The 21,092-nt window shown below is 41.6% G+C and overlaps 1 protein-coding gene across 2 annotated transcripts in view; it reads left to right on the top strand.

The window, feature by feature from the left end:
- The first annotated feature begins 292 nt into the window (after nucleotides 1-292).
- The window catches only part of PDLIM4 (PDZ and LIM domain 4), a 205,442-nt gene continuing 184,642 nt past the window's right edge, over nucleotides 293-21,092 (top strand). The window contains exon 1 of one of the 2 annotated variants that reach the window (XM_075856450.1): nucleotides 293-546. In XM_075856450.1, the coding sequence (XP_075712565.1) occupies nucleotides 454-546 (93 nt within the window). In that variant the 5' untranslated portion in view covers nucleotides 293-453. Of the gene's footprint in view, nucleotides 547-6,863; nucleotides 6,897-21,092 lie in introns of those variants that run through there. The other variant, XM_075856452.1, reaches the window with a different exon arrangement.

The raw sequence follows: 21,092 nt of genomic DNA, 5'->3' as shown, positions 1-21,092 counted from the left end.
TGCACCTGTTAACAATGGGAGTGACTAAATGGCGGGAGTCCGTGAAGTGAATACAGTCTGGATGATATGAGTCTCACGTTATTTTCTTATTTTGCAGGGTGAACTGTCTGTACCCTCAGAACTTTCCTGTGTTTCAGGATAATGTGTTTGCTAAGTGTATCTCAGCCTCTATATCTTCTCTGTAGCAGGACGTATTCACACAGTGAGGTGACCCCGTATCCTGCCACCTCTGAACCCAGGGCAGAACAAGAAGAGGAGAATTGTGCTGCCGTCACCTAGCAACATCCCAAGTCGGCATTCGGGACCTTGTCCCGCCCACGTGACGTCAGCGTGGTGAGCAAGACTCCGGGCAGGAGGCACTGAACAGCTCAGTCCGGTGCCTGAGAAGTGCCCGGGAGCAGCAGAGTGCGCAGCTCTGTAACACAGCCCGGATAGTATCGCTGTTATTACACTATGGCACAGACCGTCACTCTCAATGGCCCCTCTCCCTGGGGGTTTAGGCTGGTGGGGGGCAAGGACTTCAGCACTCCTCTCACTATCTCCCGGGTAAGTGGCATTGTTACATCTCATAGCGTTGGTGCCGTGGCAATGTGTTACTTTCTGACATGTAGGAATAACTTTCTGATAGTACAGCAGAGAGAAGTGAGGATGATACTGGGCAGTGCTGGAAACTTACACGTAGGTGCTGGATGCCCAGCTGGCAGCGCCCGCCTATTACAGGGCTCTGACAACATGTCTTTCCCGGTCAGAGATAATAACATCTTCACATCTCTTCATTGGATCTCGGATGATCTGGTTATATTACAGTTTGTATAGCAGGATCCCATGGAGATAGACTGTATATGGATCTGGGGGCAAATACTAATAGTCTTGTCAGGAGAGATTTCTTTACAGTAGTCTGAGAATTACAATTACTGATTATGATGATAATGATACAATGTTGCTGTTTCTTCAGAGTTTATTTATAGAAAGTGGCCATAGATGGAACAAATATTGGGTACGACCGCTAATATTTATCTTACAATGATTATTGCAGTATCTGGTACCTATAAAACCAATGACAATCTTTACTGATGATTCACTTTCAGGCACATTCATCATATTGGTCAATAATATTCAGTACATCAATAGTGCGTGGAATCGTCCCTTTGTTACAATTGATCTTCTCATTTACAGAACATTTAGTTGATCAGATCTGATTTCTTGTTTTTACCAAGATGTCTTCATGATCTTGAGTACATATAAATGTATGCTTGTCATGAGATGCACAGTACCGGTGACTTTCTAGCAAGTTAGACATGATATATACCAACTGTATACAGTTCACTGGAGACATTGCGATAGGTTTACTGATATTGGTGTCCTGAAAGCCGGTTCGCTAGTCGGAATGTTCCGTATCCATCCGGGAGAATATGGTGCATGCTCTAAACCAGCGATCCCCAACCGGTTATACCTTGTGAGCCGTATTCAACTTTGAGTGATGGAAGCAGGAGCTAGATTTAGGTAAAAATGTTAAGGTATTAAACACAGAGCAACATAAAATGAGGAAATATCAATTTGCAGGTAAATATTTCTGTTTGAACTGTAACACACTGGTATTCCACCTCCAAAATTGACACATTTCTGGGGGGTAGGATTTGTCTGTAATATTGTTAATGTGGATGTCATATTCTAGCAAGAGCATATGGTCTCAACCTAAATCTGCTATGGGAGCCACACAGCAGCGGGTTGTGTGGGACATGTGGCTCCCGATCCATTGGTTGCCTCACCCTCTTTTACTGCCTTAAAGGAAAATTGCAATTTGTGTCGGTGCCACTGCCACCCCAACTATCCCAAGAATGGGGGAGTCCAGTCCACTGTAACCAGCAGAGAATCTCCTATCTATAGGCGGCCACTATCCATTATAGTCTATGGGAGATTTAAAAACTGTGTTGTCACTGTTAGGGTATGTTCACACGAGGGCGTCCGTTACGGCTGAAATTACGGGGATGTTTCAGCCTGAAAACATCCCCGTAATTTCAGCCGTAATGGCATGTGCAGGCGCTTGAACGCCGCGTCCATTACGGGTGTAATTAGCGCTGCTATTCATTGGAGTCAATGAATAACGGCTCCAATTACGGCCAAAGAAGTGACAGGTCACTTCTTTGACGCGGGCGTCTATTTACGCGCCGTCATTTGACAGCGGCGCGTAAATTACGCCTCGTGTGAACAGACAAACGTCTGCCCATTGCTTTCAATGGGCAGATGTTTGTCAGCGCTATTGAGGCGCTATTTTCGGACGTAATTTGGGGCAAAAACGCCCGAATTACGTCCGTAAATAGGCCGTGTGAACATACCCTTATGGTATCCCTAATAGATCTCAATGGAGAGTGACCATACATGAGCCATCAACACTTTGGGCACCCCCATTCCCAGTGCAATCCATGGCCCGACCTCTTCTTTGTTGCTACGTAGCTATCTAGATATATTCAAAGCACTACTTAGCAAACAGCGCAGCAACAAAAAAATATTCATTCTGAAGTTTGCGTTTTAAAGATTTGGCAACTCATTGTTTTGATTCCACAGCCCTTGAGTACCCCAGTCCTGGTGATCAGTGGGCTCCTCCTTGCTAACACATTATTGAAACAGTTTTTGAATGCATTCTTTTTTTCTTTGCCTAAAGAGAGTATGACTGAAAGCTTTACACATCATTTTTTTTTATTCCATTCTAAGTTTTGACTAAAAATAAAATACATTAATATGCAAATTGTGAACATAGCCTTATTGACTGATACTGACTGTTTCCACCACTGCCAGTAGGAACTTTATGGAGAGGAGGAACAGCTGTCACCTGCCAGCGACTTACTCCTTTGCGAGCTGCGCCTAGCACAGCATTAGTGCCTCCTCTAATCACATTGGGAGACACCTCATAATTCTGTTCTCTTTTTGAACATTACCGAGTTGAATTGCACAAAAAGATCAAGGATAAACAATATGTTGCTTTCGTTAGGGCTATTAGTAAAAGTAAATTTCGCCCAGCCAACATCTGTAATACACATGCTGCTGTGATCGAACTTGTGTTTGAAAGTGGCTGCATATGTACGAGGATTGTACCGATGAAAATGTTCATGAGATACTCGGAATGACTTTTCAATTTATCAGTCATTTGGGGCTAGTATTAAAAATTGCTACATGTAAATACAGCTTTAGACAGGCATCTGAATCCACAGCATCATTCTGCTTTGAATATTCTTCCCTTCTGGTGTTTTCTTATAGTTGATTTGCATTACCACTTGGTTACACCACAGCAGTATCAGTACATATCCTACGTACAGAGACTGTGATCATATATTATAGCTGACCGCTGGGGGACTCCCTGTAATCGACTCGAAAAAAGGATAGTCCATACTGGACAACCCCTTGTATGATTGCTCCCTTATATATTAGTATAAGTTCAAATGGATAGATTTGTAAAAACAGAGCTGAAACGGCATTGTCAGAATTATAAGATTGTGTTTGAGTTCCGTAGTTGAGGCTAAAAGAAATTGTCAAATTATCCTTGAAGGGATTTGCCTCTGATTAATGAAACAGGACCATGGAACTATTTAGGGATTTTCCATTCGGAGGTATATTATATGTACAGTTCCCCAGCCATTCTGGATGCATAGGGAAAAAAAGAACAATTTACATATCTCTGCCTTTTACGTCTTAATAAGGAGTAACTCCAATGTGTTTTGGATATGTGATGGAGTGCTTTGCTGTGCTCCGATCCATAAGGTAATTTCTTTCTAACTTTTAAAAAATATTTTGTAACCGCATTTGGTCAATTTACTACCCGAGCTTTGTTTAATACTGTACCAAGCAGCATGGACCATCCAATTTTTTAGAACTAGCAGTCCTAAAATGTCTTGCCAGCCTGACTTAGCATCCACAGTGCCACATACTGTTTTCTATCACTTAGCTAAAACGTACTGTTGGTTATATTATACATACAGAGTGACAGCTGCTTTTCTTTATAAACCATTAAATTGCTATGACTGTGATCCCTGTCACGATGAGAAACGCCATAGCTACACGTCTTGGTGCACTTCTTCCAGATCCCACCCAGAGAAGGAGTGTCGGTTATGAAAGATGAAAAATAACAAAAGCTACATTATGCCTTTGTTGACTTTACTAATCTGCTTGGTCACAGGTGCAAATGAAGTTTCAGTTTTGCTGAAGTTTTCTTTACTCGTGATTCAGTATGTAGAGTATGCGGATCTGTAGCAAAAATAGTGAATATTTATTCTTATACTGGGAACTGTGTTGTAGACCCCTAGTAGTTCATTATGAGCAGCCTACATTAACAGATGTAGGCTGCTCATGTCTTACATATGCTACCAATTACTCCACTTCCAGACTAGACGGGTCTTCTCAAAGGATTCCCTCCTCAAAATACACTTCTTGTGTTATCATAGAAATCCTAGAATACAAGGTCAAGGCATAAGTTGGCAGTTATAGGGTTAATAGCCATAGTTTACTCAGAGAAAAAAAGATTTATGACATACCGGAGCCACACCCTGGTATTCTAAAAGAAACCATGGGGGGGGGGGTATTTAACGATTTACAGCATTTTTCCGGTGTTAAATATTTGCAAACTTTGGTCCATGTCATATTTGCACTAAAATTTTTAACTTTTCACTCCTTTCGACACTTTAAATCTGTTTGTTAGGATTGATTTACCATAATTTTTTCCAGAAATTGGCGTAAATTATAGCGCAAATCTAAACCTGCTATGAGATTTTAATTTCTGTCTTTAGGACTACCAAAGATGCAACAAATGTTAATTATAAATTTAGCGCATTTTACTCCAACGCTTTTCATTTGGAGAAGCCAGTCTGCTGTTACAAATGCATGGCTAAAGTTGGGCATAGACATACCGTTGTTTTTGGCCGAACAATTGTCTTCCTCTACTCACACATAGATATGACCAATTGGCCAATAGAGAGAGATAAGTGGCAGTCCGACAACTACGGCCCCTCTTATCTCAGAGGAAAAAAAAAGATCAGACAGATTAAAAATCCAACCTATACAATCTCTGTTTCCTCTGATTGAAATCATTTTTAGGCTTGCTCAACATAGACTACTGCTCTATGAGTATTCCCAGGCCCTGGGAATCCTTGGTCCCTTTGCCCCAATTTTCTGCTGCCTGCGACAATGTCTTGAGATGGCATTAGTTAATAAATTCAGTTTTTTTTGCCATAATTACAGAAGCACTTCTTGCTTTGGATGCTGCAATAAAATATACAAAAGGTGGTCTTACTGCAAAGTGTGAATGTGTGACAAGAATTATGTTCCTAAAAGTGTGGCATAAATTGGAATTGTTTGTCATGAAATGCGTAAGTAGCTATTATGTCATACTCCAAGTTGATAACAAAGTTCAATGTACTTTAACTCACCCATCGTTCTTCGTAATTCCTGTTATAGCTGTTCACCATGTACCGCCTATACATTCACTTTATTAGAATAAGAAACAGAACACAAATATATCTTTAAGGCTTCGTTCACATATGCATCAGGGATCTATTCTGACGTCCTGTCAGAGCTTTCCGTCAGAATTGAACACTGACTGAAACAAACGGAAACCATAGGTTTCCGTTTCCATCATCATTGATTTCAATGGTGACGAATACGGTGCAAATGGTTTCCGTTTGTCTCAGTTGTTCAAGGGTTCTGCCGTTTTGATGGAATGATGGAATGAATAGCGCAGTCGACTACGGTATTGATTCCATCAAAACGACTAAGACAAACGGAAACCATTGGCACTGGATCCGTCACTATTGAAATCAATGATGATGGAAACAGAAACCTATGGTTTCCGTTTGTTTCATTCAGGGCTCCATTCTGACAGAAAGCTCAGACGGAACGTCAGAATAGAGCCCTGACACATATGTGAACGAAGCCTTAGGATTACTTCTTTACATTATATCCTTCAGTTATTACATCCAATACAAGTGTAAGCATTCATTGCATTGCTCTATATAGGAGTATACATATAGAGCCCACATCCCTAGGCGTTCTCCGCCACCCTCGGACCAAGGAACGCAGCTAAGTTTTGGAGGAGCTCCCCATTCCTCAAGCATAAATCCTAATATCGTTCTTTAATCAGACTATTAAAGGTTTAGTATCTTATTTTAGCTCATAGAACGCACAATATCTAACAAGCATACTGTAAAGGATTTGCCTGACACAGCTTCTGTGTCGACGCCCGTGGTTAATCAGTCTGCACCTGTCCCTAGGTCTGATAGAGTGACTCGATCTGCTACCACTCAGGCTGGTAGGCTGAGGAGTGGGAGAACCTATCACAGCCTGGCCAGACGGTTCTAGCTCCCGCCCTTGGTCTATTTATACCTTCATTTGTTGTCTGTCCTTTGCCTGTGATTCTTGTGTTTCCTGGCTCTGCTGTTCCTGCTTAAACCATTGACCCCTGCTTCATATTGACCCTGCTCGACTGACTATTCTCCTTTTCTGCTTTTGTTACCGCGTACTCTCCAGGTTTGACTCGGCTCATTCACTACTCTGTTGCTCACGGTGCTTCCGTGGGCAACTGCCCCTCTTCCCTTGCTCCTGTGTTCCTTGTCTGTTTTGTTTGTCGTTCACATAGTGAGCGTAGGGACCGTCGCCAAGTTGTACGCCGCCGCCTAGGGCGGACTGTGCAAGTAGGCAGGGACTGAGAGGCGGGTAGATTAGGGCTCACCTGTCCGTCTCCCTAGCCCGACATTACACATACATTTTTAAAAAGTCATTATAATATTAGGTATCAGAATGCAACATCAATAAATAAATACATCTAATATCACTTCACATATGGTCTATATATCTTTAGGTATAAAGAAAACAGTTATAAAGTCAAAGGAAATAATTGAAGTCAACTACAGGTGTGTCCTTCCTTTTCTTTCTCAACATATCCTGAGATGTCTAGCGCAAAATGACCAGCTTTGAAAAAAATAACAACATGATTTTGAGAGCTGTCTATGCTATAGCCTATGGCGCTGTAATTGTTTATGTGTGCCTATGTGTGGCCACCCAGTGGTTGTAATATCATTTACAGCCTGTCAAGGCTTTTGCTAGTATGTGGCGATATTGTATTGAATTTGTTTCATGAGAAATTGGAGTCCACAACCAAATTCAAGCAAAGGTAAGAGTGGACACATCTGTAAGTTAAAAAAGAGGATATTGTAAAGGGAGGTGTATTGGAATGTGAATACACATATGGACTGAGCAATACCACTTTAGTGTTTAGTCATAACTATTTTCTTTATACCTTAAAATCTATATATTACTATTTTGTGAATTTTAAAATGATTATCATGTAAAATGACAGCTCCCACTATGGCCCAAACAATGGGAAGGATATGCTGAGAGTAGTTTCACAAAATAAGAATGATGCCACCTAACATCTTATTCAGTGACTTACAGGTGACGTCTTGTCTGATTGAAGCCCTTCTCTTTTCTTCTCCATCCGTCCCAGACCGCCATGATGACTTCTCCTGGCAACCTCTTGTCTCCTCAGAGTTTGCCGCCAATGTTCCCTCTAAGTCTTGGCTACTTCTGAGCGGGGCAGTTAGGGAGCAGGGCAAGTCTCCATCAATGGTGGGCGATCTGATGACCAAAAGTAATACCCCCAGTAAACGCTAATATAGCGACTAAATAAGAAAATAAGAAAACTTATTTTAAATTAGTTTTAAAACACTTTTTTAAATACTATAATATTACAAGTACAGCAGTAAAATAGACCGTTATAAACACCAGTTATAGGCATCAATGAAAGAATCCCTCATTACACCACTGCCCCTATAGATGGCACCACACAGACCGCCTGCAGATAGCAACGCACAACACACCCTGTAGATAGTGCCACAGACCCCCTGTAGAGAGCGCCACACAGCCCCTGTAGGTAGTGCCACACAGCCCCTGTAGATAGCGCCACACAATCCCCCTGTAGACGGCGCCAACCCCCTGTAGATAGCATCGCACACAGCCCCCTGCAGATAGCGCCACACGCAGCCCCCTGCAGATAGCGCCACACACAGACCCACCCTGTAGATACTACCACGCAGCCCCTCTATAGATAGTGCCACACAGACCCCCCTGTAGATAGTGCCACACAGACCCCCCTGTAGATAGTGCCACACAAACCCCCCTGTAGATAGTGCCACACAGACCCCTGTAGATACTGCCACACAGACCCCTGTAGATAGTGCCACACAGCCCCCTGTATATAGTGCTACACAGCAATTCCCCCTTGTATATAGTGTTAAACAGCCCCCCCTCTTCTCTTTGTGTATATAGTGCTACATAGCCCCCTCCCCTTGTATACAGGGCTACACAGCAATTCTCCCCTGTATATAGTGCTTCACAGCCCCCTCCTCCTCTTGTATATAGCACTGCACAGCAATCCCCCCTGTATATAGCGCTACACGGCCCCTCTCCCCTTGTATATAGCACCACACAGCCCCCCTCCTCCCCTTGTATATAGTTTTACACAGCCCCCCTCCTCCCCTTGTATATAGCGCTACACAGTCCCCTCTCTCCTTGTATATCGCTACACAGCCCCCTCTCCCCTTTTATATAGCGCTACACAGCCCCCTCCCGTTGTATATAGCGCTACACAGCCCCCCTCCCCTGTATATAGCGCTACACAGCTCCCCTCCTACCCTTGAATATAGTGCTACATAGCCCCCCTCCTCCCCTTGTATATAGCGCTACACAGCCCCCCTCCCCCTGTATATACTGCCACACAGTTCCTTAAAAAAATAAAAATAAGATTGTACTTACCTTGCCCCGTTCCAGCGACAGACAGAGAGCTACACTGCCTCTCCGGCGGGACGCATGCGTAGACCTGCGTGATGATGTGACGTCATCAGCCCGGCCTGGGCGACTCCTAGCGCCTTATAAGCTGCAGGCCTAACGTGACCTGCAGCCTATAGTATTCATTTGTATGTACGTCCTGAGGACGCACATAGGAGTGAATGTGGCTGTCGCTAGCACCAGAGCCCCTCCGGTGCTAGCGACGCCTCTGCTTCCGCCCGCCGCCTGTGACAGTCTTTAAAGTTTAGTGAGCGGGTGGATCGTGGAAGGTGTGCGGCCGCGCACCTTATAGGGAACTCTGTTTGCCGCCCAGATTTCTATGGCTCCTGATCATCTTTGTGCTTCCTATCAACACATTTATTTCAGTAATTCATATATTATATAGATTCATTACACACATAGTGATCTATTTCTAGCATTTTTTTGTTTTAATGTTGATGATTGTGGCTAAATTCACTTTTTGATGATATTCTAATCCATTGAGAAAAACCTGTATGGGCAGACAGCCCAGGGTCCATTTCCTTACCATATGTCCTATCAACTGCCTGTGTACAGTGCACAGGTCAATGTACTGGCATATAGATATATGGCAGTACAGTAAAGTTTAAAAATAAATAAGTTAAAAAATAATGTTAAATAAAAAAGTACACATACACATTTTTTACCAAAAATATATCAAATAAAAGTCTCAATACATAAAATATACACATATTCAGTATCGGCTGTAATAACCTGCCCAACTAATTTTTAGCATCATTTATGATGTGTAATATGTAAAAAAATGAAATAAAAACTGCTTTCTTTTACTTATTAATGTGAGACACGATGTATTATGAATTTAGTACCTCCATGTGCCTCACATTTATAGTAATTAACCCCATCATGTACCTCACACATTAACCCAATGTTGTCCATTATGACTGTGAGGAACATGATGGGGTTAATTACTATTTATGTGAGGCACATGGAGGTTCAAAATTAATCACACCACGTGCCTCACATCAGAAATGGAAGATTTTTTTTTTTTTTTACTGTTGGCAAAGTATCGTTTTGGCATTGAGTATCGCAATACTACACAAAGTATCGGTATCGAAGTCCAAATTCTGGTATTGTGACAACCCTAACACACAGACCAGACCCCCTAAACCAATCCAGACCTGAGACCAGACCCCTAAATTAATCAGACCCCCAAATAAATAATTCACACACACACACACACACACACACACACACACACACACACACACACACACACACGGTCACTGCACTACACTGACACATCACTTACAGTCCTCCTCCTCTGCCATGTCTGGGTGCATCTGACAATGATGTCACAAAAGTTCCTGCACCCTCTTTCCGTCAGTTTATGTCGGTAACAGGAAATTTGCTGGATTTTGGGCAAAACCCCAGCATGTCGAAACCACGACATGTTGAAATGTGCAGGGGGCTGCATCATTTTAATAATTTGCTCTCCCCTTATAAATTTGGCACCACCTAATTAATTTGCCATATAGTAAATTTTACCATATGGTAAAGATAAACATATGTGCAGTATATGATGGCCATACTCTCAGCGGGTAATGCACTCTTCAATATTTCCACATATAAGTATCTAGATCCTCTGGGTAAGAGCTGAACACTTTAAAGGTTATTCTTACATGTTTTGCTTCCTGACAAAAATTACTTTGCAGCCAAAGTATAGTTCCAAAATGGCACTTTAGGGACCAAATTATAGTTTTTTCGAATATAATTGCAGACAAGCTATTCTTGTGTTACTCTGCATGTTGCCTGTGCAAGTACCGGCATTATTCATCACATATTAAATGTGCTCTCCAAGTTCTACTACATAACTGTAAAATAATAAGAGTATAAGATGAGATCACAATTTTTTTTAATATATACTTTATTATTGACACATCTCACCACAACCAACCCACCACTGCATCTGCAGTCACCAAGATCTTAACTTGGAGAACAAATGTTAACATTCTATATTAGGATATATTATACTAGCTTTTAAACCCAGCGTTGCTTGGGAGGTTGACTTACGGTATAGATAGTGTAAAAGCTCACTATTTAAATACCCAATTATGTGTTGAAAGGCCCCATGCAAATGACAGTAGAATTTGTTCGTAATTATGGACCCATTCACTTCTATTGCCCATGGACACCTTCCTGTATATTTACAGGAAGGTGTCCGTGCCGTAGAAAGGCTCCGCAAAAGATAGGACATGTCCTGTTTTTGCTTTTTACGGACCGTGCTCCCATACTTTATATGGGAGCACGACCGGCGTAATAATTAGAGCGTATTAAAAGTTAACTTACCTGCTTCTTCCTCCAGTCCGGCCTCCCGGGATGACGTTTCACCCCATGTGACCGCTGCAGCCAATCACAGGCCAATCACAGTCTGCAGCGGTCACATGGACTGCTGCGTCATCCAGGGAGGTTGGACTGGATGAAAAGAGGGACGCATCACCAAGACAACGGTACGTATGAACTTCTTTTACTTTCAATCGCTTCGGAAACTCTGCCCAAAAGGGCTGCCCCTTCTCTCTTTCCAGCACTCATAGAGAGAAGGGGCTGCCGATTAGTGCAGAGAAAACGGGTCCATAAGTACATGTGGAATATTGGTGACACCGGACCCAATGTTATTGGAAGCACCATTAAATATCCTTAACACTATGATCACATGATCAAAATTTTTTTATTCCTTTTAGGAAATAAAAGTCCTAAGCCAGTGCTCCTAGACTAAACTACGAAGTAGTGGATGAGGGGCGGAGACTTCTGATTCATGCCCATTTGGCATCATTTTTCCTCGCTCCTCATCTTTACCATTAGTCCCTCCATCGCTCATTGCTTCTCCATGCATTTTAGTCCCTCAATTATACAAGACAGGACAACTGTCCTGCCTCTGTGTAAACCCGCTGTGGCCAACATCACAGTGCTCCTGTGTTAGGCAATTCAGCGAGGAATGATGTACGTTGCAGCCAATTATGGGCTGCCACGTCATCAATAGGGGCGGAGCCTGTCGGTGCAACGCTTTACCTGGGGAACGCGTGTCCAATCAAAAATAGCTAAATCGGGCTTCAAACAAACTTTCAAAAATATATATAAGATAGTATTTTTGGAGAATCCTGGAGACTGCCTTTAAAACTGTTAGCACAAAGCAGATGAAAGCCAAATGACAATCAGGCTAGATCCATAGGAGTTATGTTGTTTACACAAGTGAAGGGATTTCCTCATTCCAGATGCTCAGATAAACCCATAGTCTTAGCATGGTTCCCCAGTGACAGAAGATTATGGCCAAAACAAGTCAATCAGGGAGAAGACAGGTTTTACATAACAATGAGACTGGAATGTTAATCACATTTCCCCTCCTTTGTAAGGCTTTAGAAACTTTCACTTGCCAAATAAAATGATGGTCAGGAAAGAAGAGAAGCTGGATGTTATGTACCTTGCAATGCAGCACGTTTGTATACAGCACTGTTGGTCGGTGTTTGACAGGTCAATCGTTTTAAAGCCCCCTCAGGTACAAGTAGTAGTGCTGGTACAAACTTTTATACAGTAGTCATGTAGAACAGCTAAAAAAGAAAGGAAGAGAAAAATCTCTCATAAACATCCACATCTTACTAAGGCCTTATTCACACGAGCATGTCCGATTTGATTCTGCAAAAAAAGGGGCGTTTTTCGTATATATGACTGTCCGTGTTGCGTCAGTGTGGGTTCCGTAGTTCTCGTCTGTGTTTCTCTTCTGCAAGCATTTCCTGGTTTTACCCTTTTCCTCTGCATTTTACGCACCTGTAGACTTCAATCTGCTAAAACAGACCAGAATAGGATATGCGGTGAGCTTCAAGTCACGGATAAACGCTCCAAGAAAAAGCACAGATGTGTGAATATCCCCATTGAATTGCATTGGTCAGTGTGCTGTCAGTTACTTAAACGGACAGCACACTAACGTCGAATACGTTCGTGTGAATAAGGCCTTAGTGATAACTAGGTCTCACCAGTTAACCATGATGTCATTTTCAATTGCTACTGATTTACCTATGGCTTTTAGATCATTCTACTGCGGATTGGGCAGTGGGTTAGCCCGTGGATTACCTCCATTGTAATTTAATGGAGCTAATCCATGGCTTCTCAAAATGTTAAATCTGCAGCAGATTCATTATTATGTGCGGACCGTGTGGTATAAAATACCCCTTTTAAATGCATTGTTGGTGAATGTTAGCGGATTATGTCAATATTTAAGCTGGCCATACATTAGGGGTTTTAGTCGGCCGTTTTATGTATGACTTGTAATTCATGGTTGGGCTGTAAAGGTTGTCATTCTGGATAGCAACTCCATAAGTTAAAAGGACAAATCGCCAATCAATATCTGCCTTCATCTGTGGCCTGGTCTGGGCTTCTATTGATGGGAGGCAGACCTGTTGTTTGGCATGAATGACTTTACAGGACTGCACCCGACAATAATGGCAAAAATCCAACATGGCCAATCAATGTCTTCGGCTGGTATATGTCACTCTCTTATGTGTCACGATAAGGCATCGTTGGATGGTTGAAAATGAGCTAAATGATCCCTTTCAGTCGACCAAAATCTCAAGTGTATGGTTAGCTTTAAACGCAGAATCCGTGCCTAAATCCTGACAGAATCCTCACCGTATGAACACGGCCTTAACATTTTACTTTATCTAATGACATCATACTGCTTAGGACAGTGATTCACAACTTTATTACCATGGGAAACCCCTGAATAATTTTTCTATTCCCATGAAACTCCTACTCCCATTCCTAATTTACATAAACTTAAAGAGGTATTCCGGTTACAATAAGTTACCCCCTATCTGTAGGGTAAGGGGTAACTTGCTGATCGGTGGGTGTCCGACAGCTTGGACCCCCACCGTTTAAGAGAACGGGGAGCCCGAAGTTGCCCAAAACCCAAGTTTGAACCGAGCGGCAGGTCGCTCATGCGCACTGCCGCTCCGTTCAACTGTTTTGCCAAGCATCTTTAAATGGGTGGAAATCAGATTGCCATCTGTACTGTAAAAATGACATGCCTTGCTCCTTCTATGTCCTGGGGAACCCCTGGTAGGCTTTTGAGGAACCTTGGAAAACATATAAAAATTAAGTAAAAATTAATATAGAAAGATAGCTTCATCAAAGGTAATTTTTTTGCTGTTCTGTTCATCTTTGGTCTCTATTCACGTCTCACAATCACACTGTAAACAGAATAAACATCATCAGAATTGGCGTGGATTGTAGGAATGACCTGAAATCTACCAGAACCTCCCCTTGCCAACCTACTGGCCTATACATTCACCATAATTCACATAGTAAATAGATGTAACATGCTTTCTGAATACTCGTAGGTCAGATATAGACCACAGTTGAAAGGAGATGAGGCAACTATATAATAAGACTTGCACCAGAGCCTTCTATGGTAGAATAACTAGATACCATCTTATTTTCTTGGAGACTTGGATACCGGTGCGAGCTTACAACTAGCTGTGTGGGAATAAAAGGAAGTGTGTTACATAAGGGTCACACAGATCATCAGGGCTGGGACACAAAGAAAGCCATCTAACCACCTACAGATTATTAGCTATTAGGAGATCAGTTAACATATGTCCGCATGTAGGTTATGTGATCTGGTTAAACGCAAAGCAAAGACAAGAAAAAAAAATTCCCAATACATTATACCAGTCATAAGTGGAAGGAAGAAATACAATGCAGACTATATATTAGTTGTAGGTGAAGAGATGCTGGGAAAATTCCCCAAACTTAAAGTGAAACCAAATGTGCAGCTGTTTAATGTATCTGAGATCCCTTATGTGCAGTTACTCAGACTCTCATACTGCACAGTTTGAAAAGCTGTATGATAGTTGCTTGAGATTAAAGGGGTTTTCCTCATTTTGGACATTTATGGCAAAGGGTATGCCATAAATGTCTGATAAGGGGATCCAGGGTTGGACTGACCCACCAGAGTACCAGAGGATCCTTCGGTAGGCCCAGACTCTGACCCAATAATGTGTCCCAAAAGGTCTAGCAGAAAACAAATCCATTTAGAGAAAACCTGGGAGCCAAACACTTGCCACTAGGGTCTATTTCTTATGGGTGATTTCCAAATAACCTATTATACCTTATTAACGATATGTCCTATGTGTACAATGATAATAATAATCTTTATTTATATAGCGCCAACATATTACGCAGCACTTTACAATTTAGAGGGAACATGAAACAAACACTATCAGACATTACATAGTGACAAAGTTAATTTACAATTCAAACCTGAGGAGTGAGGACCCTGCTCGCAAGAGCTTACAATCTATGAGGAAATAAAGGAGACACAAAGTGTAACAGTGTTTGTTCTGTACAATAGTCCAGCCATTTTTATACACATGGGGTGGTAACATAAAGCTGCATGAGCCAGTCACCAGCCAGTATCCGTGTATGACGGACATGAAGAGAAGGAGTGTGAGGGAATCTTATTCTGATGACTAATCTAAAAGGAGGGCCATGGAAAGGAGTCAGGTTAGGGGATGTTATAGGCCTGTCTAAATAGATGTGTTTTCAGGGCACATTTAAAACTGTGGATATTGGGAATTAATCTGATTGTCTGGGGTAGCACATTCCAGGAAACTGGTGCAGCACGAGAAAAATCTTGGAGACGGGAGTGGGAGGTTCGGATTATAGAAGACTTTAAAGAGGCTCTGTCACCAGATTTTGCAACCCCTATCTGCTATTGCAGCAGATAGGCGCTGCAATGTAGATTACAGTAACGTTTTTATTTTTAAAAAACGAGCATTTTTGGCCAAGTTATGACCATTTTTGTAGTTATGCAAATGAGGCTTGCAAAAGTCCAAGTGGGTGTGTTTAAAAGTAAAAGTCCAAGTGGGCGTGTATTATGTGCGTACATCGGGGCGTTTTTAATACTTATACTAGCTGGGCGTTCTGATGAGAAGTATCATCCACTTCTCTTCAGAACGCCCAGCTTCTGCCAGATCACGCTGTGACGTCACTCACTTCCTGCCCCAGGTCCTGCATCGTGTCAGACGAGCGAGGACACATCGGCACCAGAGGCTACAGTTGATTCTGCAGCAGCATCAGCGTTTGCAGGTAAGTAGCTAGATCGACTTACCTGCTAACGCCGATGCTGCTGGAGAATCAACTGTAGCCTCTGGTGCCGATGTGGCCGACACGATGCAGGACCTGTGAGTGACGTCACAGATCTGCACTGCCAGAAGCTGGGCGTTCTGAAGAGAAGTGGATGATACTTCTCGTCAGAGCGCCCAGCTAGTAAAAGTATTAAAAACGCCCCGATGTACACACATAATACACGCCCACTTGGACTTTTACTTTAAACACGCCCACTTGGACTTTTGCAAGCCTCATTTGCATAAATACAAAAATGGTCATAACTTGGCCAAAAATGCTCGTTTTTTAAAAATAAAAACGTTACTGTAATCTACATTGCAGCGCCTATCTGCTGCAATAGCAGATAGGGGTTGCAAAATCTGGTGACAGAGTCTCTTTAATCTAAGGTCGTTGGCAGAACGTAGAGCCCGAGTAGGGTGGTGGACAGAGATGAGGGAGGAGATGTAAGGAGGTGCAGCACTGTGGAGAGCTTTGTGGGTGAGAGTAATAAGTTTGAATTTTATTCTGAAGGGGATGGGCAACCAGTGCAGTGACTGGCACAGATTAGAGGCGTTGGTGTAGCGGTTGTTCATAAATATGAGCCTGGCTGCTGCATTGAGGATAGATTGGAGAGGGGAGAGTTTGGTGAGGGGAAGACAGATTAGTAATGAGTTACAGTAGTCAAGACGAGAGTGAATCAGAGCAACAATGAGAGTTTTGGCAATTTCCTCCGTAAGAAAAGGGTGGATTCTGGAGATGTTTTTGAGGTGAAAATTACAGGAGCGTGAAAGTGATTGAATGTGAGGAGTAAAGGAAAGATCTGAGTAAAAAATAACCCCGAGACAGCAGGCGTGCTGCTTAGGAGTTATGATAGTGCCACACACAGAGATGGAGACATCAGGTTTAGGGAGGTTAGTAGATGGTGGGAACACAAGGAGCTCAGTTTTAGAAAGATTCAGTTTCAGATAGAGAGGGGACATGATGTTAGAGACAGCGGACAGTCAATCACTGGTGTTTTGTATTATATGTGGTAATGATAACAATGATATGATAATGATAACAAGTGGATGTGCACATATGCTGTAGAGATGGTGGGTGGGCCTTCAGAAGCATTCCCTTTGGTCGGCCCAAGAGAGTCCAGTCTGATGCTAAGGGGGAACCCACCTCTGAGACCACTTCAGGCAAGCACTTTATGAAGAGGTGGCCACGCATGTGCGCAGCTCTCTCCAATGAAGAGTTACAGAATAGCCAAGCAAGTTGCCAGCCGACTTGCCTTGCATAACATGCGTCAGGGGGCCCATGTACTCCCCAGAAGTGCTACTCTCTCACTTATTCTAATTCCATAATTGCCTAACGTTGTTGAACCTTTTTAAATTCTATACAAACCTGCATACATCTTTATTATCCAAGAATCTTTGTCCATCCTTTTTATTTTGTATTTGTAAATCTACATAAAAAGTTGAGTAAGCTTGTATATCCATTGCATTACTTATCTTGTACTAATTCTGAACATAATAACTCGGGTAATCAGTAATCTGATTTGAGAAATAATGTATGGTTTTACTGCATTACATGAGATCAGCTAAGCTGTTACGAGTGTATCAAATGACAAGCTTGTTGACTGTTTCCAAAACAACCAGCAGAATTGTGAATTAAGCTCTGGACTAAACTCAGAATTAGAACAAGGTCAGTAATGTAATGTACAGTATTTACAAAATTGCTCAGTTTCTTGTTTAGAATATATTTATATAAAAATGGTAAAGTACTGTAGTACTCAAATGGTACAAGAATGCTGGCTTGACTTTTTAAATCTTGCTTATGATAAACACATTTAAAAAAAAGTCACCAAAAAAACGAACGGCTAACCCCATTATGGTTTCTAAGTATCAACAGATTGTTTTCCATACTGCTTTCAGAGTGAAACAGATAAAGAAGTGAGATCTTCAAGAAAGCTATTGAGGATGCTAGACTTTACATTTTCTAATTATATATCCAATAAATCCTGCCAGTATGCCCCAATGGTGTTTGTGAATCAAAGATGTAAAAGCGTATATACGTTTCATAAATTTCTAAGAGCGTGCTGATGGAAATAATATAGTCAGTGTTGTCCTTGGGCTTTGCATATCAAAACTGTCTCACCCATAAAAACAAGTCAGGATTCATCTTTTATTTTCTATACGGCAATAAAATATGGACCACATTCTCATTCATTCAGAAAAGGAAGCACAGCAGTCAACCAGGTTGCAACTTCTCCCAAATGAGCCTCAGTGAACCAGGTTGCAACTTCTCCCAAATGAGCCTCAGTGAACCAGGTTGCAACTTCTCCCATAAATGAGCCTCAGTGAACCAGGTTGCAACTTCTCCCATAAATGAAGTCTCAGTGAACCAGGTTGCAACTTCTCCCATAAATGAGCCTCAGTGAACCAGGTTGCAACTTCTCCCATAAATGAGCCTCAGTGAACCAGGTTGCAACTTCTCCCATAAATGAGGCCTCCATCTTCTGTATGACATTTATATTGTGTAGTTTCTGTACTGACTGTGTGTCTTTTGAGCCTGTAATCTGTGCACGGTATGGAAACTGTCTTTAGTTATAGTATTCATTTCTTTTCTTCTTTTTTTTCCACAAAGAGCAATTTTTAAATGAATCTACTCATTCTCATCAGAAGCAAATCAGATTTCTATTTTTGTATTCATTCGTCATACCCAGTCTATCCTGGAATGATATTTAGTCATTTCTGCTGACAGAAAGAACTTTGTGGAAAGCTGTTAAGTTACTTGAACCAGGAAGCTCGCTTCTATGACAGAGTTCAATTTCTCTCACACACTCTTTTTCCATTTATGTCATTGACTGGGATGGTTGTTGGAGGTTTCTGGCACTGCTTAGGAAACATCCATCATTTTTAAGTTTCTCCATTTAAGTAACAACATAATTCGTGCTGTTGAGGCTCAAGTAAAGTAGCTGAAATCTGCAAGTTTTCAGTGAGATACAAAACTGCCACTATGAAACTGCTACCGTCCAGATCCGTTTTCCACAAGGCTTGCAAAGGAAATGAATGGCTGAAACAGTAAAAGCAGAATAGTGAATATCACGCAGAATATATACTAGTGGACATTTCCAGAGCTTGGAAATTTGCATTGTGCATGTGCCTTTATATTAGGGCTTATCAACCTTTTTTTACTGGCCTCCCCAGCGGGAACATGCTGATGTCTGGTTTTCACCACTGGTTGAAGTCCATGCCAAAATTAAAAATGTATCTACGTATTTCATTCTTCTCTTAAAGTCAGTAGAACATTGACATAAGCACAAAAAGAGTCAATTATGTTGCTAAAACAGATACTGGCGAAGCCAGAGAAAGGCCTGTGCATCATATAATCACTTCTGTCAAAACTACCTCCCCAGCTGCCCCTCACCAACAACTGGTGGACCCCTTACCAGTTAGGCCTGCCTCACAGTTTAAGAAGGACTGCTCTATAAAATAGATTGTTCTTGAGTCCTGAACAGACCCCTGAAGATATCATGCTACTATAAGGAGGTAATATAGCTGCATGGTCATATGAAATTTGCATGTATTGTTGACAGGAGGAGAAGCAGAAGAAGCTTGAGTGTTTAGTGAGTCTCATTTTTTCACATTTGAGTCCCACCTCCTTGACAGGAAGTAATTATTTAAACAACTTTTTTGCTAAGTAGAGGAAGATAAAATGAAGCAGCAGTATAATGGTTAGCATTAGGGTAAGGACTTACGTAGCAGCCGAACACCAACGCCAATATCGTGTAAAATGGCATATTGACTACGCATGTCCTTACCCTTACACCTCCTAGCTCTAGAATACTTGCATGACCTTATCATCTTTCCACAATTACTGTATATAACAATCCCAGGAATGGCCTTAACCATTCCCCACTCACATGTGTATTTCATAGACACATTTTAGTAGGAATGAGCAGCAAAATCATTTTTATAGTCAGATAAATTGAATGGCTGCTCCGAGCTTTATAGGGAAACTTCACACCACATTGTGATGTCTGAGGATTTTAACTAAAATATCGGCAATACAGAAAAATGGGCACACAGGCCCAAATAGCCATGAAAAATGTGAGATGCCAATACGCAGGTCAAGCATTACAAATGGAATATAACAAAAGTGACAGTCATAAGCATGACATTCTTTTAGTAGACATGGTTCAGTTGGATTAAAGTTGTGTATAAACCCGAGTCAGTTGGGGCTAATGGCCTACAAAGTAGGGTCTGTACGTAAATAACTAGGCATATATAGTCGATCTTTTAAGCTGTTTTGGGAGATTTTTGATTGATAATTTCATCTTTGATGTCGATTGTTGTCCTTTTATGAGTACTGATGGAGAAATTATTGACACGTTGATACGCCAAGTTCGAATTTTCAACCAGCACTCCATATAAAATCTGTATAAAAATGTATGGAAAGATTGGCCGGCTAACAGCTGATGATAAGCAAGGACCAGCTTTAGTCCAAAGAGGTCTACAAAGCAGAGATGTTCAGAGTTAGTTTAAGGCATACACCAGCAGTTGGCTATAACTACCAATCAGATTACAGTGTTCACTTTTCAGTGATCGGTTGCTGTGGGCAACTGCTCTAGTTTTTCTTTGGTCTAGTTTTATAGACACCCCCCCCCCCCCCAAAGTCTCTCTGCAAACAGTAGTCTGCATAACTGTGCAATGAATGGACATAGCAGAAGGGTATGACAGTGGAATCCATTCATTACATGTGTTTAGTCTCAAAAGAGCAATCATCTGAGAAATGTTACTGCTGAAAGAAACACCATAAAGCTTTCAAGAATAATGTTTACAAGGGTTATATGAGGCAAGATAAAGAAAGCCAAACACTTGGAGCTCATCCTCCTGCTGTCTGGATTGTCTTATTTTATGCTAATGTGGAATCCAGCACATTTGTAAAAGTCTGCTTTGACCATTGTTTCCAGCCATGCACTACACATCATGCCATCTGGAATCTTTATACTCTACATTCACATACAAATTGGATCACTTAACTATCTGCCGAAATTCATAAACTTGCTATTTAAATATGGAAAATGTTTAACGACAGATATTGGTGGTGTAATATAGCCAAGAAGATAATATATGTAATATTAC

This window comes from Rhinoderma darwinii, chromosome 3, assembly GCF_050947455.1.
Source record: "Rhinoderma darwinii isolate aRhiDar2 chromosome 3, aRhiDar2.hap1, whole genome shotgun sequence".
Classification (NCBI taxonomy): domain Eukaryota; kingdom Metazoa; phylum Chordata; class Amphibia; order Anura; family Rhinodermatidae; genus Rhinoderma; species Rhinoderma darwinii.
Note: the sequence above shows the minus strand (reverse complement) of the source record. Positions and strands in the feature narration are given on the sequence as shown.